The following is a 26,152-nucleotide window of genomic DNA, read 5'->3' as shown; positions in this document are numbered from 1 at the left end:
AAAAAAAAACTATCTCAAAGAAAGTTGTGAATAAAAAAAAAACTTCACTGACTGTTAATGTGTACATGACAACAGTATAGTTCTTAGGCTGGGTGGCGAGACGCTTCCTGATGGCTTTAATGGCATCCCGTGGGCCATCTTCCGACTCATTGACCATATCACATACTTCCAAATTAAGTCCCCAGTCTTCTGATGGTAGAGTTTCTGCTGTTGCCTGTTCTGTAATTTTAGAAATGCACTATAATCTATAATTACATGAAGCAAATAAAATTACTCTCAGAAGACAGACTGTAGTCTTGAATATCAACAGTGATGTTTGGCATTCTAAATACGTAGATGATTCTGGCAACTAATGTATACTATTGAATAGCTTACTCAAGGTTCAACTCAAATATGTGCACAAGTGTTGCTGTATGTTGCAGGGCTGCAAATAAGCTTAAAACAACAATACTTGAACAATAAACAAATTAGATAAATTTATTATATAAAGCTATTAACCTTCACAACAGATTTTGTGCCACCTATCAAGTGGTAAACTTTAAGTGACATTCACAATATTAAGTGTAGTTCAAAACAAACATAAGTACAATGCTATACATAAGAAAGTCCCATGATAAGGACTCACTAAAATTAGAGTGAACTAACGTATAGGGCACAAATTGTGTACAGTAGTTAAAAGTATTTAAATATAACAATGAACAAAAGAACTGTACCTATTTTCTGGGTGACATTTGACGAGGCCATTTCTGTAGATTTATGGCTGTATACCGTGCACTAGCTTCTTTTCTTCTGTATATAATGATGACAATTATGAAAATTCAATCCTGATATACTACTGCGCTCTGCCATAGCAAACTGTACTAATAACTCATACAATGCCTATTAGAGGGAATCCTATTAGAGGGAATCCTAACATTAAATGGCAGCAGTCAACTATCAAGATGCCCCACCCAAGTAAGACTACATCCAAGTGTTTAATAAAAGGAATATTTAATATCACAATCTGTTCATTTGCATGCACCAGATTGAGGCATATTACTCTGGCATAAGCAAAACAACGAATTAGCTAAAGACCGTGCTGGGATAATTATTACTCGTAAGGATATACTAAACTCGTAGGAATGGTGGTCATACAGCACCTGGAATGTATTCTGATCAACTATGACACAAAGGTGTTCACCTAATGAATACAAGCACAACACAACAATGAACTGTACTTTATTATTATACTTGGTGTATATGTTTTGAATTATTTTTTTTCTCACAGGTTGCTGAATGCAGTCCATACATTTGCTAGTCTTTCATGTACTTCATATGTTTGTGCAGTGAATGCCTCACGACACACATTTGGAATGATTTCTACCACTTTTCCCTCTCCCTAGCTCCTGCACTGCAATCTTTATTATTTTGCACTTATCAGGATGGAGCTCCAACAGAAACTAGTCAGACCATTCTTACGGGTTTGAATTTTTATATAAAAGTTATAAATGCAGGTCAGCCATATAGTGCTTCCTGCATATGTCACTTTATACAAGATTGCTCATTTGAGCAATCTTGTATAAAGTAACAGAAGAGTATAGAGTAACAGATGATGAGCAAATCAGTGTCAATACTGGATTAATAAGAGTAAAAAAAATTAGGAGATTAACAGATACTCTTCCCAATTACTCCTATACAGGCAAGCCTTGTATAACACCAGGGGTCATTACCAAAAAAAAGTGTGTATCAAGAGGGGAGACTAAAGAGTTTGAAGAGTGCAAAAAGTGCAGTAATCCCAAAAACTGATGTAAATGTCGACCTTATACACTAGCCACAACCGTGCACTATATAATATCTGAATATTTCCCAAGTATTACAGGTCATAATGTTGTACAGTATTGCAATTATTATTATTACAATCAAGGGGGAAGTGCTAAACCCGGAGGATTATACAGCGCCTGGGGGGGGATGTGGAAGGCATTCAGGCTTAATTTGGGGAACTGGAGCACAGATCCAATTCCCTAAATCAAGAGCCCCTCACCAACATCAAGGAACCTTCCTTGAGGGGTACAGTATTGCAAGCCTTGGAGTTAATCTTCATTTAAAAAAAATATCACAAGATTTGGGATTGAGGGAATGTCAACAAACATTACTATAGTTGGCAATGGCACCAATGAAGCACACTGGGAGTTGGTACTGACACTGCACTTCATTGTAATTTACTTTTTGAGCAAGTGAATTACAATGGTACTATACAGTATTGTAATTATGATAAAAATTACTGCAGATATACAAGTACAGTATAGTACAGGAAATTAGGGCCAGTTACTGTTCAGGTAAGTATTTATAATCTAGTTTTTGATATGCCACTACCTAATGTTAGTTTCTATGGCATAACAGTGTATGGTACAGTGGAATGCTGGTTTTCATCCTTAATCTGTTCCAGGTTGGTCGAAATCCAAAATGGACAAAAACCGAAGTACATACTAATAAGTGGACCCCCGACTTACGATCAGCTCCCAACTCGAATAATTATGTAAGTGTGTTTTTGTAAGTGCTTTTGCAAGTGTATTTTTGGGGTCTGATACGGACTAATCAAATCTACAATATTCCTTATGGGCTCAAATTCGTTCGGTAACGGCACCCAAACAGCCTTCTGGAATGAATTAATATCGTAAGTCAGGAATCCATTGTACGTATATCCCATAAGAAATAATGTAAATCCAATTAATCCATTCCATATACCCAAAAATATTAATAAAAAATACATTTTATAGAGAATAACTAGTTTTACATACAGAAAACAATGAGAAATGAATATAAATGATTAATTTTAATGGATAAATGAACATTTAAATCACTTTTACCTTTACTGAAGAGACTTATTGGCATATGGAAGATGGCGAGGAGGGGAGAGGGAGAAGAGGTTATTGTTTGAAAGGGGAATCCTTCTCCTTAAGAACTTCAGGTATCAAAGCCCTATCCAGGGTTACTTCCCTTCGTTGTCTTTTACTGGCACTAGGACCAGCTTGAGAGTCACTGGACTGTGCAGACACGGCTTGCAACAGCTTTGTTAGGGTGATATTTCTCCACCAACTCTTCCACATCCTAGCTACATGATATTTAATGCGGCCCAGAGCCATATTATTACCATCGATATACCATGTTCACTGAGTTCAATCATTTCTAACAACTATCTTTAGATGCCATCATAAACAAAGGGAGAAGTAATGAATAATTCATGCCGAGAATTGTAAACAAAAGCGTTATGTATTAAGGGCAGTGACTGGGCCAATAGAGATTCATACACATTTTCTCTGATGCTGGACCAGAGAAAATGTAATGTTTTCCCTCTGTCTGGCTATGTAACATGTTTCTTATATAATTTTGAAGAAAATATAGATGGATTAATGAAAATGTCTATATTAACCTAAAATAAGACATCTAATGTGCCCAAGAGTGACTATTATGCATTAACATCACAAACGTATGAGCTGCCCAGGCGGATGCGTCTGGTACAGACGATTTCCAAATGGAGGTACGAAATCCGGGGTAAAATTTTGCCCAAAAAAGTGGTTGAAATCCGAATTGTATGATATCCTCACCAGACAAGATCTGGGGTTCCACTGTATATTATACCATTTTGAAGACAGGTTGTCTATGGCTTCTCAAGATCACTTTAGTCAAGGGCTAGACTGAATGACTAATGTGCACATCTGTATGCCATAATAAATTTAAGGTAAACCAAAGAAATATTTTAGTAAAAATGAAGCTAAACAAAAATACTGGAAGAAAAGTTTGAGTGACAACCACTTGGTTTAAAGTTTACACTACTCTTCTTTACACCCCCCCCCCACCTACCCTACAAAATACTGAATATACAATCACTAAAATATCCAAGAGTAATAAACTAGTGTATTACAGTAGTATTTGGTTATTAAATCTGCCGTCATCCACTTCCACACTGGTGTTTAAATTTTATAAATTCTATTACTTTAAAGAAATTAGGAAATGTGGTGAATCTTAAATATAACAGACCTGAAAAATACAAAATAAAATCTGCTGGGTCAACTGATTTGAAAAAAAATCAAAGAGTTTGTTAAAGAATGTCCATTTTTTTTAAACTATCACAATCTCTTCTTTATCTCCAAAAACTGCCATTATTGGTCATCTGCTCCCCCCTATTAGTCCATTATATAAAAGGTTTACTGTACACTATTATTAAAACAGTAAAGGTAGGAATAGTAGTAACCCCCTCAATTTAACCAATTAAAAAAAATGAGAGAATCCACAAGGTCAATCAATTTGGAAACAATGGAATAAAAATCTGTTTGCTACAGAACTGTCAGCTGTAACAATCATGGCCAAACAATTTCATCTATATCCACCACAATCACCATTGCAGGCCACCTACTCCTCCCTATTAGTGCATTAAACTTTAGGGTTTTCTGCTATTTTCTATCACGAAAATGAATATTTTAAAAGTTGCCAGCAACAAATAAGCATTTATTTTGCACAGTTTACATGAAAATGCAAGTTCTCCCATCCATTGAGTATATTACCAGTTTTTGAGCAGAGCATAGTGGATAAATGGTTTAGACAACTTTCACTTTCCAGCAGGTAGCACACACAATAGCTTTCCCTAATCACTAGTAAATATGACAAAATCCATTTACAAATCTGGGTACTACTATGTATAAAAGGAAGCAGTGTCATGCTCCTACAAGTGCAATCAAAACACTGACTCTCACATAAGGGGAGAGACTGGTGTTGCGTAACTTGGTCACACATGACTGCTAGCAGTCACGCCTACACACTATCAAATTGCCATAAACCTCTCTCCACTTTACCTTCTGACTGCTCATAAAACAAGTGGCTAGTACAGTATATATGGAGCTTTGTAATTAAAAAGCAATTTTTCATACAAGAAGTGAAGACATTAATAAAATAGGTGCCAGAGTTAAGTACTGGAAATGCCTTAATTGGAAGTATGGTACATTTAAATTCATAAAAGTTATGAATAAATAGAGAATTTATCTTGATACCCAAGACAAGCCATAATTTCAGATTACAATAATAAAAAGCAATAACTAAAATTACAGTATTCACAAAATGAGACATTATAAGTATAGTTCTACTTCTGTAATTACAAACAGGTAATTACACATGCTTCTACCTATATGAGTATGGTACATACAAAGTAAAACATATGTACTCAGGAATGTACACAAGGTATATCATGTCTGCCTTCCAACAGGTAACTTGTCAAACCTGCTAAGTAAAAAGGTCAGTTCTTGCCTCACTGTTTTGTATGTAATGCAAAACTGTTTATAGGAAAACTTAAATTTGAAGTGATGTGAGCATACTGTAATATATGAAGTGATGTAAGCATACTGTAATATCTTACCAAAATTAATTAAAAGACTTAAGTATTTAGCTAACAAGATTTAAATATTTTTCCAATACCCGGATACGAAAATGCTCTTATATATATATTATGTTAATGCCAAAAAATACAATTATACAATAAAGCGCACATTCTTTTATTAACTCTAGTAGCATTAATACTAATTTTAGCAATTTTGTTACTACAGTACATTAAGTAGTGTACTGTAGATACATACTGTACTTTGAAATTCCTGTATGCTTTATAAATATTTTCTAATATACATACTGTACAGTACTATATACAACCATCTAACAACCTATAACCAAGCAGCATTACTGTTTGATATCTCCAGGAAAATGTAATTGTAAAATGCTCTCAATTTAAAAAGTTTTGACACAAAACCAAACCCATTACAGCATTAAGATTTTGTGATTCAGCTACCAAAAGAAGGTGACTAAATCTGGATTATATCACCCAATGATAGGCACTTCTGAATGACTCAGACATCAAGGTTAACAGTCCAGATTACTCATACAAACAAAAAGGATTCTGATTCAGCATTACTATTATCCATGCAATAAAATATGCATTGTCAACATGTTTAAACACAAGCCTAATTACAGACAGTGCATTAAGCTTACACGTAATTTCAGGTACTATACCACCAAACACATTTACCATGCTGATATGTCTGTAGAATCATCATCAAAGTCTATGCATCAAAATGTTTTTGTTACAGGTTTATAATAAAGGTATAGTAATGTTATAGTCTCCATTGTGCATGGATTATCTTATTGTGCCTTGGGCACAATAAGAACACTGTCAACATCTATAGTCAAAGATTAATCATCCTGCCAGCAGCAAAAATAAAAAACACTGCAGAAACAAGTGTAAATAATTTAATAAAAAAGTGAATCACTACCCTCAAGTGCCAGATCAACCAAGCTGTGATGGATATGTGACCATCAACAGCAATAACCTGATTGAAAATGAAATCAGCAAAAAAAAAAAAAAAAAAAAAAAAAAAAAAAAAATTAAAGGTATGTAGTAGGGAGGGAGGGACCCCAATGGAAATAAGGCGCTGATTTTTTCTGGGTTATCCTAGGTAATTTACACTATGATAATTGTACTTGTGTGTATCTGTGCCTAAATAAACTTACTTAGGGAAAGAACTAGTGCTCTGCCATAAGATTGTGAAACTGAAGTTTGTTGAATGTTTGTTACCTTCATAGTACTGTTTGTTCTCAGAAATATGCCAGACAGAAGATTACTCCTACAAACTACTTCTGACATTCAGTATACATCTGACATTGCCATGTTTAATATTTTTTATTCCAGTAATACAGTATTTACCTTCCACAATTATGAAACTTAGTGAGAGATTGGAATATGGAGGCAAAAGCCCAGAAACATTAACAAAGATTGCTCCAACAGGCATGCAAGGAAATTCAAGTTAGTTTTGTTCCCAAAAGAATGGAGACCCTCAACATGTACCAATATAATTACAGGTGCATCACTGATTTTTCAACACTCTTGGTTCCACAGCCTTGCTGGATTATCCACCTTGCTGGACCAACAAAGGTCACATAAGACAATATGTATACTACTAATAACTACTGCATACTTACAAATAATGTTGCAGTACTATCACATTCAAAGTGGTAAATTTTACTGAAACTGTACAGATAAATTTTTTAAAGAACTTGTCCAAGCAAAGTTGTTATATGTGCTTTGATCTTTTCCCATGTAATTTTTCATGCATTGAATAAAGATTCATTAGCACTTCTGTGAGAAAGGTACATTATTCTAGCACCTTTCATTAATTCACCCAATAACTCAACTCAATTAACTTGTTAACAGTAAATCTTTTAGCTACACTGACATTTGCATTTTACTTAGAAGCCATAGATAGGGTTAAATGAACAAAAAAAAAAAAAAAAAAAAAAAAAAAAAAAAAAAAAAAAGTCAAGAATTGCACAAAATCATGGTATCACCACCAACTTCAGTGTAAACAATGTAACTGTGCATGCTCTACACACAATGCCATCTGTGGCAGCTAGCAAATTAAATTAGTGGTCGCAGGGAATTTCGAGTGTTCTCGTATTTTTGTCCAGGTTGAAATTGATGTTGGATTATCATTTTCCAGAAAATGGGTGGTGTACCTGTATAAGGTCCAAACGAATTTATTAATGTGCTTAAGCCATGAAACAAAATTAAAGGATATGTTAAAAGTGCCTGAAAAATGTACTAAAATTCTAGGGCAAAAAGTAGTACTTAAGAAACCCCCCAAAATTTTCAAAGACAATGTTTTCACTCTTCACTATCTAACAACATTCTAGTTTCAAACTCTATCCTAATACAATATTTTTAATAACTACCCTAATTCCTTCATACTTTTCACTATCCACATTTACTGAAATGCCAATGTTAAAGTAATTCTTAAATTTGTTTATACTGGTAAATAAATTTCACTTGCCTAAATTTAACCTGTTATGTTAAACTACATCATTGAGGCCAGGATCTCTCACTATTTTACATCATGAGCTCAGCTCACTCAGATAAGCTGTGCAGTAAGTTTATTCTGGTACAATTACACACTCTTTGGATGATTACTACAGTGAGTGTGTGTGTGTTGTGTGTGTGTGTTGTGTGTGGTGTGTGTGTGGTGTGTGTGTGTGGTGTGTGGTGTGTGGTGTGTGGTGTGTGGTGTGTGGTGTGTGGTGTGTGTGTGTGTGGTGTGTGGTGTGTGGTGTGTGGTGTGTGGTGTGTGGTGTGTGGTGTGTGGTGTGTGGTGTGTGGTGTGTGGTGTGTGGTGTGTGGTGTGTGGTGTGTGGTGTGTGGTGTGTGGTGTGTGGTGTGTGGTGTGTGTGTGTTGTGTGGTGTGTGGTGTGTGGTGTGTGGTGTGTGGTGTGTGTGTGTGTGTGTGTGTGTGTGTGTGTGTGTGTGTGTGTGTGTGTGTGTGTGTGTGTGTGTGTGTGGTGTGTGTGTGTGGTGTGTGTGTGTGGTGTGTGTGTGTGGTGTGTGTGTGTGGTGTGTGTGTGTGGTGTGTGTGTGTGGTGTGTGTGTGTGGTGTGTGTGTGTGGTGTGTGTGTGTGGTGTGTGTGTGTGGTGTGTGTGTGTGGTGTGTGTGTGTGGTGTGTGTGTGTGGTGTGTGTGTGTGGTGTGTGTGTGTGGTGTGTGTGTGTGTGGTGTGTGTGTGTGGTGTGTGTGTGTGTGGTGTGTGTGTGTGTGGTGTGTGTGTGTGTGGTGTGTGTGTGTGTGGTGTGTGTGTGTGGTGTGTGTGGAAACTACCGAGGATAACCCAAAAAAGGCAAATGGGTGACATTTCCATTGGGTTTCTAAGATAAGATAAGATTTCGTTTGGATTTTTAACCCCGGAGGGTTAGCCACCCAGGATAACCCAAGAAAGTCAGTGCGTCATCGAGGACTGTCTAACTTATTTCCATTGGGGTCCTTAATCTTGTCCCCCAGGATGCGACCCACACCAGTCGACTAACACCCAGGTACCTATTTGCTGCTAGGTGAACAGGACAACAGGTGTAACAAAACATGTCGAAATGTTTCCACCCGCCATTAATAAATGTTTAGGTATAGATGGGAAGGCAATGTCACGAGAAAGATAGTTTAGAAATAGAGTCAGTCAATAAACCAAACATAATACATGTATTTGCTTCATGCAAATATGGGAAATATGGGTGGGATTATCAGAGAGGACTCGGAGCTATGTACATATCCTAGTTTCCATGCCACAGGTAATCCATCCCAAGAGGTGTTCTATAGTTCCTATAACCCATTATTACTGATCTATATTCAAGAGGAAGTGCTAAATCCATAGGAGAGGTGCAGCACCTTGAGAATGGGAGGCAATTAGGTTTGATACAAGAATGGGAAGGATAGGTCTAATTCCCTGTATGAAAAGATCCTAACTGGTATCAAGAATCTTCCTTGAGGGGTTCCATACCATAGATACCATTCCCCTAGCACTCTACAGTTTCCTGCAACATGCTGCTTCATCCCTCCCCTAGACATGGATGATACAATTACACTTGTGAAACACTTGGGTATCTATATTCTGGAAACACTTCACCAACCTGTGGCTTCCTCAGCCCAATACAGAGAAGAATGGTTGAACATCGGGAGCTTGAGGTAATCAGTCCCTCAGCTTGGAACTGATGTGATCAGTCCATCTGTCTTGTATTGCACATGTATCTAATTCATCATCCTGTCGGTTCTGACCCATTTATCTACAAAGATCATACAGCATATTTTCCTACCACAGAGATAAGAGAGTATGTTATTAATACATTGACGGAAAACCACTATCCTTAAGGGTCATATAATGTTAAACAGCAGAGGCGAGAGAGGGTAGAGGAGGGAAGGAGGTAAGGACATCAACAGTGGTGTAACAGTTGTAGTCACATGACATCACAATTGATGTATCCCGACACATACAACACACCTGTTATATATCTTAGTTAACATTATGACCAGGGGAGACCTAAGTGCTTGCATGACAGTCACTGGTTAAGTATTATATTAAAACAACATGCGCTAAGCCCATATGGATCATACTGAAAGTTTTTTAAATATAAATGTTCACAGTAAGTCGTCCCAATAACTAGGCCCAGTTGATCATTAGGCCTAACTGATCGCTATAACCCCTCACCCACCAGCTGTCTTTACGTTGTCAAGGTAAAACAAGCTAGGCAAGAGGACAACAATCAATCTTGGCATCTGTTCTCAGCCTGACAACATCAAAGGAACATAGCATTCTCCTAGCAGACGACATCAGCTGACACCACTCCCACTGTCAACAAAACTATATACTGGAGTGACAGCTGTCAACACGACTCTCCAGGTGGTCACCCAGGCCCTTCATGGCTCACCCCCGCCACCTGAGACGCCTCACAAGACACTACACTCACCTATCTTCTGGCCTACAGGGGTGCCAAACGGGTTGCCTCCGAAGAACGACATCTTGTGTTGTGACGTCATCACCTCCCTTTCTCTGTCGCGTTCATAAATAAAAATAATAATAAATAGTAAATTTGTGTTTTAAAAATAAATGGATTCAACAATTCTGGCTAAACAGTGTGAAAACATACGTTTAATCGTTATTATACTTACAAAAAATACTAAACCCGTATGGGTCATACAGCAAATATACATAGAACAAAACACATATGAACGTTCATATTAACAGGCAGAGTTGTAATGAGAAATTAAGTTAAGTTTGTGTCTAGCATCAGGAATAATATTAGGAGAGAAGTAAATAAAGAGTGTAATAGGAATGTAGTTAGAAGCCTGAGTAGATCTATAACTCACTATCATAACATGAACGTTGGTAAGTACGTTTATGGATCAACTTGTAATGTGAACACTGACTGATGTGATAGCCAGGCTTAGGCTTACCTGGAGAGAGTTCCGGGGGTCAACGCCCCCGCGGCCCGGTCTGTGACCAGGCCTCCTGGTGGATCAGAGCCTGATCAACCAGGCTGTTACTGCTGGCTGCACGCAATCCAACGTACGAGCCACAGCCCGTACATGAACGTTGGTAAGTACGTTTATGGATCAACTTGTAATGTGAACACTGACTGATGTGATAGCCAGGCTTAGGCTTACCTGGAGAGAGTTCCGGGGGTCAACGCCCCCGCGGCCCGGTCTGTGACCAGGCCTCCTGGTGGATCAGAGCCTGATCAACCAGGCTGTTACTGCTGGCTGCACGCAATCCAACGTACGAGCCACAGCCCGGCTGGTCAGGTACCGACTTTAGGTGCTTGTCCAGTGCCTGCTTGAAGACAGCCAGAAGTCTATTGATAACCCCCTTATGTATGCTGGGAAGCAGTTGAACAGTCTTGGGCCCCGGACACTTATTGTGTCGTCTCTCAGTGTACTCGTGGCGCCCCTGCTTTTCATCGGGGGAATGTTACATCTCCTGCCGAGTCTTTTGCTTTCATAGGGACTGATTTTCGTGTGCAAGTTTGGTACAGAGATATCTTATTAATGAAAAACATGATACCAGACATATTAAGCAAATTTCCCAAATTAGCTTGCAACAGATAAGTCAACTCTAGGTATAAACCCAAATGTGTTGCTGTTAACCCTCTTGGAGCCTGGTTCCTAGGTCTTTTGTGTACTCAAAAAAGTGGCGTATGGTGGGTTATTGTGCATGATGTTGACTACCATCTTAGAACAACTGCCACAATATTTCATTGCAAGAGACAGAAAAAAAAGTTTCCCATTATGATCCATGATTACATTATTGAGTGAGCTTAATATTCATGACGCATTTACCATCTTCGGTGTGTGTGTGTGTGCGGCGGTCACCTAGCACACCCAGAATATATACCCCACCGCCTGCCCATATATGGTCTTGCACTACTCTCCACAGGATGGATGTGAGGCGCACAATAAACTATGTAGCCGCTTCAACGGCGTAAGTCTAATATCTTTAGAGATGTCCAACAATAGTTAAACAATTATTAGACTTAATTTAGCCTTTTTCGCTTGCAGTTTATAATTTACACCCTGTTTAAGCACAAAACTTAATGTGGTGTCTGACTTTATTAGATTATCCTAGGATAATTAAGTATCCCCGAAGGAGTACCTAATTGCAAAGCCTGTAAAACTGATTTGTGTAAAAAAAAAATCGTTTATAACTAGAGAACAACGCATCCGATTGGTTTCAAATTTTCAGCGTTGGTGTACTGTAATTAGGGAAAGGTTCATGAAACTATTGGCATGTGTAGGTGCCTGCGGTCAGTTTTATATTGACTTTTATATAGATTTTAGTTTTCTTGCGATACCTTGAGAAAGCCTCTTCTGATCGGCTTCAAATTTACGATAATAGTGTATCCGACTTAGAAGAATGTAGGATTTGCTGTTAGAGTGTGTATTACCTATCACCTACAGGATGGGTATGGGGTGACTACCACCCAAAGGATGGGTATGAGGGTGACTACCACCTGCAGGATGGGTATGGGGTGAATACCACCTATAGGATGAGTGTAGGGTGACTACCACCTACAGGATGGGTATGGGGGTTACTACCACCTACAGGATGGGTATGGGGGTGACTGCCACCCACAGGCTGGGTATGAGATGACTACCACCTATATTATGGGTATGGGATGACTACCATACACAGGATGGGCGCGGGATGACTACCACTTACTGGATACATTAATGTTAATAAAGTAGTATTAAGTAAATAAGTATCCTGCATGACAGATGTGTTAACTAAATACAGTCAGCTCTTGGTGTAACCTTACAAAATATTATATCAGAATTCTTGCACAAAGCGACGTATACAATTTTTCCTAATAAAAAGTCCAAACATGAATGTTGCCATGCCATGGTAACCATAGCAACGAGGACGCCAAACCAAGCGTCTCATTGCTAGACAAAACTTGCACCTGAAAACTTTAAGACATAAACAGAGACGTTTGTTAATGTGAAAGCAATTGAAAAGGAGTTATTTGACGAATGAAATGTAAATTTTCCCAGTAAGCTGAGACATATTAGTGAGAGCCTTCAGGATGAGCTCCAAATGGGGGACAAAAGGTAAAGATGGTGATATGACAGGGTCGACTAGTGAAAATGACACAGACGGAGAGAAGAGTGATGAGAATAGTCAGGACTTAGAGAATGTGATGAGTCTCTGCAAGGAGTCATCTAGCGGCATCATGGCTACTGTCTCATCACTACGCTCAACGGTAACTTCCACAACCTTGGTGTATACTTAAAAAAACATCCTAATCTTGCAACCCGTTTACTTGGCAGATCTCTCAAGGGTAAAGCAGTAAGTCGGTCACTAAGTATACACAAACTGATGAAAAAAAACAGTAAAAAAATAAATTAACCGATTGCTGAGCACGTGATCACTGTGAACATAATGGAGGAGACATGGTCACAACATGCAAGATACACACACTTGAAGGAGGCGTGGTTGCAACACAGTGGCTCGTGGCATGGTAGACAAAACTCTTGCTATACACACTGAGTTTCCGTGGTTCGACTCCCTGGAAAGAGTGGAAACATTGGGCGTGATTCCTTACACCTGTTGTTCCGTTCACCTAGCAAGCAAGTAGGTACCAGGGTATTAGTCGACTGGTGTGTGTCGCATCCTGGGGGACAAGATTGGGGACCTCCAATGGAAATAAGACTGACAGTCCCTCGATAACGCACTGCTTTTCTTGAGTTATCCTGGGTGGCTAACCCACCGGGGTTAAAAGTCCCAACAAAATCTTATATCTCTCTAAAATACAAGATACACACACTTGAAAGTGATATGGTCACAAGATACACAGCTTCATGATCTTACGCTACTCACCCTACACCAGCGTTGAAAATGTCAAGTTAATCGAATTATTCCTTCTCGTATTATGAACAAAATTAAAATGAAAAGTTGGAAGAAAAATATAATAATAATAATAATAATAATAATAATAATAATAATAATAATAATAATAATAATAATAATAATGGTTTCAGCTGCAGTCGACGAGGCGGATAGACGGGGAAGTGGATGAAGATGATGGCAAAGAGGTGGGCGTGATTTGTGGGCGTGAATGGGTGGAGATGGACCCCCTGACTCTTCAAGTGGTGGGGGAGGCGCTGGAGGAACAGGAACCCCACCTTCCCACCCTCACCCACGCCAACGCTGCCACGGCAACCGCCCACGTCAAGTGTCTCTCCCTCCAGTTTAAAAGTACGTGTGTATTGTTATTGTATGTAGTGAATGTACCTAGTTAGTTTGTTTTATTATGCACTTGATGCCCATCCTATGGGTGGTAGTCTACCTGGAAGGTATTCCGGAGATCAACGCCCCCGCGGCCCGGTCCACGACCAGGCCTCCTAGTGGATCAGGGCCTGATCAACCAGGCTGTTACTGCTGGCCGCACGTAGTCCAACATACGAACCACAGCCCGGCTGATCCGGCACCGACTTTAAGTATCTGTCCAGCTCCCTCTTGAAGGCAACCAGGAGCCTATTGGTAATTCCCCTTATCCTTGGTGGAAGGCTGTTGAACAGTCTTGGGCCCCGGACACTTATGGTATTTTCTCTAAGTGGGGGTATTTTGCATCGCCTGCCCAGTCTTTTACTTTCGTAGAGAGTGATTTGTGTGTGCAGCGTCCGGACCATTCCTTCTAGAATTTTCCAAGTGTAGATTATGATATATTTCTCTCGCCTGCGTTCCAGCGTGTACAAGTCAAGTGCTTCCAAACGTTCCCAGTAGTTGAGGTGTTTGATGGAACATAATTATATGTGCAGTAAAGGTTCTCTACACTTTCTAGATCTGCAATTTCACCTGCTTTGAACGGAGATCTTAATGTACAGTAGTATTCCAGCTTAGAGAGAACAAGTGATTTGAAAAGGATCATCACTGGCTTGCCATCTCATGTTTTGAACGTTCTCATTATCCATCCTATCATTTTCTTTGCACTTGTGATCCTTGAAAGTGAGATCCTCAGACATTACCACTCCCAGGTCCCTCACATTATTTTTCCGCTCTATTGTATGATCAGAGTTTGTAATACTATGTTCTAGTTATTATCTCCTCCAGTTTTCCATAACGGAGTAGTTGGAATTTGTCCTCATTGAACATTATATTGTTTTCCGTTGCCCATTAAAAAGCTTTGTATCTTCTTGGAGGTTAACCGCGTTTTTCAATAGATGACATCCTCATGCAGATCCTAGTATCGTCTGCAAAGGATGACACGGTGCTGTGGATTACATCTCTGTCTATATCTGATATGAGGATGAGGGTGATCGTCAAAAATATTTCAGAGGTGCATAATGGGTCAAGTAGAGCATGTATTACCAAAATAACGATGAACCTCATATATTAGCCCATGTGTTGTCAATATGATAAACCTCACACATTTTGGTAAGGGCCGGTATAGTAGCCTACTGATAAAAAGAAGTGTCCTAGAACAGCCCCTTGCCTCACTCCATTACTCAAAGAACTCCCAGTTCTCATTATTCTGTTTAACAGTCAACTTATCAAATTAATATGAAACAAAAATGTATCCAACAAAAACAGAGCTGACTCTACAGTTTATATATTATTCCTTTCGTTTGGATAATTAGTATTATATTCACAGGATCATACATGTAGGTTAGGTTAGGTAAGGTTTGTCAGGAAACAGGACAAGTGTTTCCTGACACCTGAAGGGTGTTTCGGGGGTCAACGCCCCCGCGGCTCGGTCCCTGGCCAGGCCTCGCGGTGGATCACGGCCTGATCAACCAGGCTGTTACTGCTGGACGCACGTAAACCGACGTACAAACTACAGCCCGGCTGGTCAGGAACGGACTTAGGTGCCTGCCCAGCTCCCTCATATGATACCCGCCACTGGAGTTTTTGGTCATCTGACCGAGGCCTTCCACTGGCTTATCGGTCCACCCCTTTAAAAATTATGGTTATATTCTTAAATGTAGCGCTTGGGAACTGGTTGTAAATCAGGCTTGATCTGAGGAACGGGAAGATCTAAACCCTTGAATCAAAAGCCCTTTACCAGCCTCAAGGTACCCCTCTTGAAGAGAGTTTCATTCTGAGTGTTCGATCTCATATACGGTTTTAGAAGCATTACGGTTAAGTTAAATTAGATAATTTAATATGAAATAACTAAGAGTAGCTAGTAATACGAACAGGGGTTACGTTATGTAGTGGAAACAGCGGCTCAATGAACACATATGTCTTGCCTAAACACGTTAGAGGCCAAGCACTCATTATGAGGACGAATTAAATACTGGATATTGCGTAAATAATTCCGCACACAGGAGAACCCAACTTATGACGTTACTGTCCAACTTGACCAGCAACTAGTGTGGCTAATTAATTGTCCAAGTCGGACCGAAATGTCGTCAGAAGTTTCTCCTATGTGCGGGTTATTTGTGTATTGTTCCAGTCATGGTATTGTGCCTGTTTATTCTAACTGGATGATATTGTCATCAAACTGAAGAAGAACGTAAGTATCTTACTGTCAGCACACTGAAAAGCCCAAAACTAAAGAAGGTCAATATAGAGGCCTATGTAATCCATATATTAAACTCACAACTGTTAGGCACTGCGCTTACACTCTCCTCTTAGTGAGACTGACACAGCCTGGCCTCTGTCACTATCTCACCTTATCTCAATTAATCTTGATAATGAATCAACATCACATTTATGTACGTTTTATATGAAAATTATTATTATTCTCATCTTCTAGCCCCAAAATTGAGGATAAAATAGAGTTGATGGAAAGCGTTTAGGCGCTATCTTTGTTATGTATACTAGACAATGCTGAGGCCTAGTGTTATATCCTAATTTTCATAATTACGAATCCTTAAGAATTACATAAACATGCGTATTTGTGATGCATATTTGTCGAGTCTTAGGAAAATTATGTCGCCATATTAAGTGCGTAAGATGATTCTCTCTCACGCTTCACTTCTGTTGATTAATGCAGGTGTAGCCACAGGTGAAGTCACAAGTGCAGGCATATTTGCACAACCAGCCGTCACCACCACTTTCACTATCACCCTACCAACTCCATCACCACCACAATCACTAACAAAGTTATAAATTAATAAGTAAATGTTAATATATTATTCAGACACACCGACTTTCCCAATATTCACCACCATGGGCAGCTACTGCACACACACACACACACACACACACACACACACACACACACACACACATGGCATGATAGAATAAAACGCTGAGAGGAATTGACAAGGTGGATAGGGACGGGATGTTTCAGAGATGGGACACAGCGACAAGGGTCACAACTGTAAGTTGAAGACTCAGATGAATCACAGGGATGTTAGGAAGTATTTCTTCAGTCATAGGGTTATCAGGAAGTGGAACAATCTGGAGAGTGTAGTGGAGGCAGGATCCATACACAGCTTTAAGAGATACGATGAAGTTCATGGAGCAGGGAGAGAGTGGACCTAGTGGCAACCAGTGAAAAGACGGGGCCAAGAGCTATGAATCGACCCCTGCAACCACAATTAGGTGAGTACACACACACAAACATACGCACATACACACAAACACACAACATACACAAACACACCACACACACACAAACACACCTAGTAGCTACCAGTGAAGAGGCGGGGCCAGGAGCTGTGACTCTCTCTCTCTCTCTATATATATATATACATATATATATATATATATATATATATATATATATATATATATATATATATATATATATATATATATATATATATATATATATGTGTGTGTGTGTGTGTGTGTGTGTGTGTCGCGCCGAATAGGCAGAACTTGCGATCTTGGCTTAAATAGCAACGCTCATCTTGCCATATAGGACAAGAGAAAATTTCTGTATGCAATAATTTCGCCAAAATCAATCTAAACCTAACGAAAAAAATATATTTCACTGTGTTTGTTTAGTTTAAATTATTGTAAATAATTCTAAAATATATTTAGTTGGGTTAGGCTAAAATAAATTGTTCTTGTTTTAATAAGGTTAGGTAAGTTTTCTAAGATTCTTATGGTGCAAAAGTAAATTTTTTTACATTAACATTAATGAAAAAAATATATCTTTAAAAGTATAAGAGAAAATTTTAGATTGGATTTAATTTTAAATGAGTTCTTGCTAATTGACCAGTTTTACATATTCGGCACATATATATATATATATATATATATATATATATATATATATATATATATATATATATATATATATATATATATATATATATATATATATATATATATATATATACATATATATACATATATATATATATATATATATATATATATATATATATATATATATATATATATATATATATATATATATATATATCGGTTTACATCACTAGGCGAACACGGTGTTGGGTTGCAGTGATAGGACACGTCACCGACACGTTTCCACCCACAAGTTTCCTGTTTCAGGACATGGAACAGGATGTATAAGTGACGATATCTGGTTTTGCCTTCCCACCTTCCCGTCAGTCACGTAATCATTGATAAATATAAGCAAACCCATGAAAATAATCGGAAAGCGCTACGCCAATAGGGGGGTCATACTGCCCTTTTGGGTGGAAGGTAATCATGTTCAAGCCAAGACACTGGTTACTAGTTCAAATTCCTGGGACAATGCTCTCGCCTCACATGCTAAGTGTCTGTGGTTCAGTCCCCGGCCGGGTCGAAACACTGAGTATGTTTCCTTACCCATGTATAAACATAAGTCAGTAAATTTACTTACATGATTCATTACCTTTGTAACTTGTGACTTCATTACCTTTGTAACTTGTGACTTCATTACCTTTATAACTTGCTCAGCTATCAAAACTTTGGGGCCCAGTCCCTGGACCCATTATGTACCTCTGTAATCTTTTGACTACCGCCCACAGGATGGGTATGGGATGCATAATAGACATTTTAAACTAACTGCTTCCTTACACTTGCTGTCCCTGTTCACCTAGCAGTAAGTAGGTACTTGGGTGTTAGTTGACTCAGGTGTGGCTCCCCTGGGGGACAAGATTAAAGGACCCCAATGGAAATAAGACAAACAGTCGTTGATGACACCCTGACTTTCATAGGTTATCCTGGGTGGCTAATCCTCTGGGTTAAGAAATCCCAACAAATCTTAATCTTACCTAACCCAGACAAGCCTGACCACACCTGACCCAATCTAGACAAGTTAAGCAACTCTTGATCTGACTGAAACAAGTCTAGGAAGTTGATGAGGCCCTTCAAGGCAGGGAGGAGCGCCCTGATGCCTAGGAAGGGCTCTATATCCAATAAATTGGACCTATATTCCTATTCCCTAGATCAAACTTGATTACCTCCGAGGAGGTAACTATTCTGGTCTGTAATTATTGTGACATGTTCAGTCAGGGTGTGTCACTGCTCAGTATATTCACCTCAATATATTCACCCGTCTTAATTAAATCAATATAAATAACAAACAGTATAAGACGCCAGTGAATTATGTACATGAATATTTGGGTTTATCATGAACTCGACAAGGAAGAACAAAATCATGATATAAAACATTGCTATCTTCACGTGATCTGATATCTTAACATTAAAAAAAAATCTTAATCAAGCATAAGAGTTTTTATGATATCAAAATATCTTCAGGTTTTATTTTGTGTACTTGTGCGGATTGTTATCTTCTTGTCCTTTCCTTGTTTCCCTCTCATTTCCGTGACGTTGTATGACACCTACGGATTTAACGCCTGCCCGTGTATATATTAATAATAATAATAATCCTTGATTCATCTTTTTTATTTATTTATTCCTGCCTTAAATTTGCATTTTCCTTTGCCCAAAGCTCTGTAACATTGTGAATATTACATTTGTAATGTTCAAGCACCTAATAAAACTTATTGTTTTGATTTCAGTGTGAATGATTTTCTTAAGTGTGAAAGTTTTTTACTGACTTAACCCTTGTTTTTCAATATAATAATAATAATAATAATAATAATAATAATAATAATAATAATAGTTATATTGTTAGTGAGTATATATGTATGTATCTTCTAGGTCTGGGGAGTCTGGACTTCCTGTGGATGTTGACTAACCTGAGGAGGCTGGAGGCTAGCAACAACGCCCTGACCCACACCAGAGGACTGGAGAGGCTCATCAACCTCACCTGGCTCGACCTCTCCTTCAACCAGGTGAGTACAGGAGGGCCCCACTTATACAGTAGGTTAGGTTCCTGACTACTGCTGTTAAGCGAAAATCGCTATGAAATAGAATATAATACAGTTTTTTCACTTTTAAATGCATATAAAATCTTAATAACATGTTTACACTATCGTATATTAAGTGAGCAATAGAACTACGCCAAAAATGCATATGCAGTACACACATTACTTACCTTTTGTGCCTCCTCCCATGGGAGACTTAGGTCTCAGACACTCCCTAAAGAGGGAGCCAAGGCCGGGCCACCACTTGGAAAAGGCCCGGGCCGGGAGAATATCGGCGAATCTTTAATAATAATAATAAATAATACTTACCTTAAAATATTTTCATTCTTAACTTTTAGTCCGTGGTGAATATATTTATTGTAAGAAGTCTGAATAAATGAAGAATGGGTAAAATTGAAAACTGCTGTTAGAAAAACGCTGTAAAGCGGGGCCCGAACGTACATCACTTCATTTCACCTTAAAATAAGTGTAGGTGAGATAATCTTATCTTGTTTCTGGTGATGCCGATCGTGAAACCACATTCAGGTCTTCCCTAAGTATACAGTTATTTCTAATGTACATAGGCCTTCCCTATGTATACAGGTATTTCCCTTGTATATATGCCTATTTTTATATTCCTCATTTTACCTTTCCGTGGTTCGATCCCCGTTACGGGTGAAAATATTGTGCGTGTTTCCTTAAGACACCTTATGTTCCTGTTCACCTAGTAGCAAGTAGGTACCTGGGTGTTAGTCGACTGGTGTGGGTAGCATACTGGAGACAAAATTAACGTAAGTTGCCAGAAATGCTCTGCATAACCAGGGGCTTTCTATATAGTATGTCATTGATGTCAGCTAGGTCTATATAAGTTGTATCATGTACATATAAATATAAATATTATTATTATATTCAGCTACAGCTAGGTAGAAATATAATTATTACTATCTTGTTTTTCATGTGTTTTATAGTGGCTGTGTATCAGACTACCAGAAACAAAATCCTGGCTCATCGAGACTTTATAGGTCACTGGCAGCGAAGCTCAACGAGAGAGAAAATGAGGAAAAGGTTATGGAAATAACAAAGGTTGCGAACATCACGTGAACTGTGAAGAATGTGACGTAAACGAACTGACGAGTGGCGATGGTGATCATTGTGATGATTGGTGGTTTAGTGATGCTATGGTAATGGAGTTAAACATGCTCGTGCTTGTGGTGCTGTTAGGGTTTATAGTGATGGCGGTAACGGAATGAATAGTGATGGTGGTCATGATGATGACGACAGTAATGATGATAATGATGGACATGCGGCAACCAACCAACTGTTTCTAAATTTTCCGAATTTTCTAGCCAATTCCTAACAAATTCATTGAGTAATTTAGCTTCTGAAAAACGTTTATGCCGAAAGGCCTAAGCTATATAACCACCCCTCCTCGTGTTTTATTTGCGTGTTGTTATCACAGAAAAACCACTGCGAAAAGAACAGTGAATAGGGAGTACACTATTCTTTTCACACTTGTTCTCCATATTGTGATACCACCTGTTTACTGTGATCTTATTGTATATTTAACATGTATGTATGTGTATGTATGCCATACAGATAACTGACGTAAGCAGCTTGAAGACTTTACGTCGTCTTGAGGTGGTGTCTCTCCACAACAACTGTATTAGTCAACTAGACCGAGGTACCTTCCAGCCCCTGCTCAACCTCCACCTCCTCACTCTGGCCAACAACCGCATCTCACACATGCAAGACGTCAGTAACACTTTCTTAAAAGAGCACTGCAGTAGGTTTACTGGCCATTCCTGGGAAGTTCAACTCACATCAAGGGCTCATTCAAAACAGAAATTATATTATTTTCTAAATTACTCTTCAGTTATAAGAATACTATACAGGATTAAATACATAAATTTACGACGTCCATGTGTATGGACTCACATGTATGTGGTGTGTGTGTGTGTACTCAACTAATTGTACTCACCTAATTGTGGCCCCGCCTCTTCACTGACCGCTACTAGGTCCTCCCTCTCCCTGCTCCATGAGCTTTATCATACCTCGTCTTAAAACTATGTATAGTTCCTGCCTCCACTACATCGCTTGCCAGACTATTTCACTTCCTAACTGAAGAAATACTTCCAAACATCCCTTTGACTCATCTGAGTCTTCAGCCTCCAATTGTGACCCCTTGTTTCTGTGTCCCATCTCTGGAACATCCTGTCTCTGTCCACCTTGTCTATTCCACGCACGTGTGTGTGTGTGTGTGTACTCACTTAATTGTGGTTGCAGGGGTCGAGACTCAGCTCCTGGCCGTGTGTGTGTGTGTACTCACCTAATTGTGGTTGCAGGGATTGATTCACAGCTCCTGGCCCCTCCTCTTCGCTGCTCATTACGAGGTCCACTCTCTCCCTACTCCATGAGCTTTATCGTATCTCTTCTTAAAGCTATGTATGGATCCTGCCTCCTCTGCATCACCCTCCAGATTTGATGAATAGTTTTGAAAACCGACAAGTTGAAGAATTAAGACACTTATGCAACATATGGGATTCTTTACTGAAGAAACATTTCGCCACACAGTGGCTTCACAGTGGCGAAACGTTTCTTCAGTTAAGATTCCCATATGTTGCGTAAGTGTCTTAATTCTTCAGCTCTCCAGATTGTTCCACTTCCTGACAACTCTGTGACCGAAGAAATGCTTCTAACGTTCCTTTGACTCGTCTGAGTCTCTACCTTCCAGTTGTGACCCCTTGCTCCTGTGTTCCATCTCTGGAACATCCTGTCCCTATCCACCTTGCCAATTCCTCTCAGTATTTTATATGTCGTTATCATATCCCTCCTGTCCTCCAATGTCGTCAGGTCGTTTTTCCTTAAACTCTTCTTGTAGGACATACCCCTTAGCTCCGGGACCAGTCCTGTTGCAAACCTTTGCACTTTCTCTTAATTTCATGACGTGCTTGACCAGGTGTGGGTTCCATACTGGTGCTACATACTCCAATATAGGTCTGACGTACACGTCTTGAACGATTCCTTTCTAAGGTGACGAAACACTATTCTTAGGTTTGGCAGGCGCCCATATGCTGCAGCAGTTATTTGGTTGATGTGCGCCTCAGATGTGCTTAGTATTATACTCAACCCCAAGATCATTTTCCTTGAGTAGGGTTTGCAGTCTTTGGCCCCCTAACCCTATCTGCGGTCTTCTTTGACATTCCATAATCTTCATGTTTGTGTGTGTGTGTGTGTGTGTGTGTGTGTGTGTGTGTGTGTGTGTGTGTGTGTGTGTGTGTGTGTGTGTGTGTGTGTGTGTACTCACCTAGTTGTACTCACCTAGTTGAGGTTGCGGGGGTCGAGTCCGAGCTCCTGGCCCCGCCTCTTCACTGATCGCTACTAGGTCACTCTCCCTGAGCCGTGAGCTTTATCATACCTCTGCTTAAAGCTATGTATGGATCCTGCCTCCACTACATCGCTTCCCAAACTATTCCACTTACTGACTACTCTGTGGCTGAAGAAATACTTCCTAACATCCCTGTGATTCATCTGTGTCTTCAGCTTCCAACTGTGTCCCCTTGTTACTGTGTCCAATCTCTGGAACATCCTGTCTTTGTCCACCTTGTCAATTCCTCTCAGTATTTTGTATGTCGTTATCATGTCCCCCCTATCTCTCCTGTCCTCCAGTGTCGTCAGGTTGATTTCCCTTAACCTCTCCTCGTAGGACATACCTCTTAGCTCTGGGACTAGTCTTGTTGCAAACCTTTGCACTTTCTCTAGTTTCTTCACGTGCTTGGCTAGGTGTGGGTTCCAAACTGGTGCCGCATACTCCAATATGGGCCTAACGTACACGGTGTACAGGGTCCTGAATGATTCCTTATTAAGATGTCGGAATGCTGCTCTGAGGTTTGCCAGGCGCCCATATGCTGCAGCAGTTATTTGGTTGATGTGTGTGTGTGTGTGTGTGTGTGTGTGTGTGTGTGTGTGTGTGTGTGTGTGTGTGTGTGTGTGTGTGTGTGTGATCTGTACACAGTTAGTATGTAAAGTTCTTGACATCTGGATGACCTTACGTGGACGGTGGTTTACGAAAGTGTTTTAAGTACGTAACAGTTGATGTGCATCAGTCTGTAAAGTGCGTGATGACTTGTCCTTGCTGTTGGATATGTGATTGTTGGCACCTGTGTTGGAGTGTATGATTGCTGGCACCTGTGTTGAAGTGTGTAATTCGTGGCGTCTGTGTTGGAGAGTGTAACTGTTGGCTGCTGCGATGGAGTTCTGTACATGATTCCTGGTGTCTTTGACTAAGTGTTCACGATGCGGACATTGACAGGTACGGACTCTGCGACAAGTTCGCAACCTGGCGAGTCTGAGTCTGGCGAACAACCCGCTATGTGATGACCACTACCCAGCGAACGTTCTGGCCATCCTCCCAGGCCTGGTGTACTTCGATCACCGCCTTCTCACCCCAGAAGACCACGCCCGCGCCTCCCACCAGTACAGGTACACCCAACACGAATAATCTTAGCAAATAACAGCTGTCATGACTACTGGTGCTTCATAATAGTTGCTACTATTATCTAGCATAATAGTTGCTATTATTTTCTATCATAATAGTTGCTACTATTATCTATTACAATAGTTGTTATTGCTATCTAGCATAACAGTTGCTACTTTTATATAGATTTAACCAAGGGTAACCCAATAAAGTTAAAAAGCTTCACATTTCCCCTACTGTATTAGGTGAGAGGGTTGATAAATCATATCATATATTTATGAGCGACGTATTGTCGCTAAACACTACATTTAAAAGCTCAAGAACAATGAAAACCTCAACACGGCTTCACTTTAACACTGTCTCTCGGCTAGTTTACCCATAAATTACACGTAGTTCCAAGGATCATCGATGTTCCCGCGGCCCTGCCTTAGACTTACTGAGTTATTATATTTCAATAAATGAATTTTTCTCTTCGTTCACACTCTTATTGAGCCACTGGCAATGTATAAAGGACAATATACACACAATGACTCATCAACTGAATTATATAGACTGCTGGCTTGGTAAATATTAGTACATGAGCTACTATATAATTGTACAGACGTGTGTGTGTGTGTGTGTGTGTGTGTGTGTGTGTGTGATGTGACTATCAAGTGATCTTGGGAGTGGGCGTCACCCACCACTAACACAGGGCAGCCACTCAAGTGACGCGCCCACTGACAGCTGCCAAAATTTCGCCATAAAATGTTAGTAAGTAAGTAAGTTTATTCAGGTATACGCAAATACAGTTACATAGAATTATCATACATAGCAGCATATATGTAGAGAGCCTAGGATAACCCAAAAAAGTCAGACAGAGTGACTTATTTCCATTGGGGTCCTTTTACCTTATTATTATAATATAAAGGTTATAATATTTTCTTATTATTCTATAATAAAGATAACATCTTATTATCATACTAAAAAGACTATCTACTACACCAAGGTCATTAAGACTATCTACAATACGAGGGTCATTACTAGGAATAAGGTAAAATTTACACGTATGTTAGCTAAAAAATAGAAAATCATTCCCCTCCCTTTCTGTAGCTACATTCATCAGACACCTTTTGGCACTCTTCTTGAACTGGTTCATGCTATGACTGGCTTTGACATGTGCGGGTAGTCTGTTCCATTCCTTTTTTATTGCTGTACAATAAAAGGTGTTTGAAGCCTGGCCAATGACTGTGGCTACTACAAAGTTGTGCTCTCTCCCCCTAGTACTATGATTGCTTTGGTTCCCAACCTTGACAAAATTGACAGCAAGATATTCTGGACACTGTTTGTGAGCAATTTTATAAACATGATTTAGCTTCAGTTGTTTTACTCTGTCTTCAACATTAAGCATATCCAACTGCTGTAATTCATCCTGGCCTACATGTTCTCTTGGTCCCAGCCCCAGGATGAATCTTACGATTTTGTTTTGGGTGATTTGCAGTCTATCTTTCAGTTTTTTTGTCAAGGCAGAGTACCATGAAGAGCAAGCGTAATCCATATGGCATTGTATAAGGGCTAGACATAGGGTCCTGCGAGCCTCAGTAGGTAGACACTGCGCTTGTCTATACAGAAACTTCAGTCTGGCATTCGCTTTCTTTACT

General features: G+C 39.4%; 2 protein-coding genes across 13 annotated transcripts in view; one reads left to right on the top strand and one right to left on the bottom strand.

The window, feature by feature from the left end:
• LOC128695370 (TOM1-like protein 2) overlaps nt 1–20,505 on the bottom strand; it is a 92,084-nt gene extending 71,579 nt beyond the window's left edge. For 5 of the 12 annotated variants that reach the window (XM_070095455.1, XM_070095456.1, XM_070095461.1 and 2 more), the window contains exons 1-3: nt 20,372–20,505; nt 10,294–10,376; nt 53–219 (exon numbers count right to left, since the gene is read on the bottom strand). In XM_070095455.1, the coding sequence (XP_069951556.1) occupies nt 53–219; nt 10,294–10,376; nt 20,372–20,505 (384 nt within the window). Of the gene's footprint in view, nt 1–52; nt 220–713; nt 790–4,655; nt 4,675–10,254; nt 10,273–10,293; nt 10,377–16,351; nt 16,371–16,425; nt 16,494–20,371 lie in introns of those variants that run through there. The other 7 variants (XM_070095462.1, XM_070095457.1, XM_070095460.1 and 4 more) reach the window with 7 other exon arrangements.
• Nucleotides 12,216–26,152, top strand: part of LOC128695376 (dynein regulatory complex subunit 3-like) — a 33,590-nt gene continuing 19,653 nt past the window's right edge. The window contains exons 1-5 of the mRNA XM_053785915.2: nt 12,216–13,083; nt 13,862–14,078; nt 19,896–20,029; nt 21,638–21,793; nt 24,351–24,520. Of these exons, the coding sequence (XP_053641890.1) occupies nt 12,907–13,083; nt 13,862–14,078; nt 19,896–20,029; nt 21,638–21,793; nt 24,351–24,520 (854 nt within the window). The 5' untranslated portion in view covers nt 12,216–12,906. The remainder of the gene's footprint in view (nt 13,084–13,861; nt 14,079–19,895; nt 20,030–21,637; nt 21,794–24,350; nt 24,521–26,152) is intronic.

This window comes from Cherax quadricarinatus, chromosome 50 (genome assembly GCF_038502225.1).
Source record: "Cherax quadricarinatus isolate ZL_2023a chromosome 50, ASM3850222v1, whole genome shotgun sequence".
Lineage (NCBI taxonomy): Eukaryota > Metazoa > Arthropoda > Malacostraca > Decapoda > Parastacidae > Cherax > Cherax quadricarinatus.
Note: the sequence above shows the minus strand (reverse complement) of the source record. Positions and strands in the feature narration are given on the sequence as shown.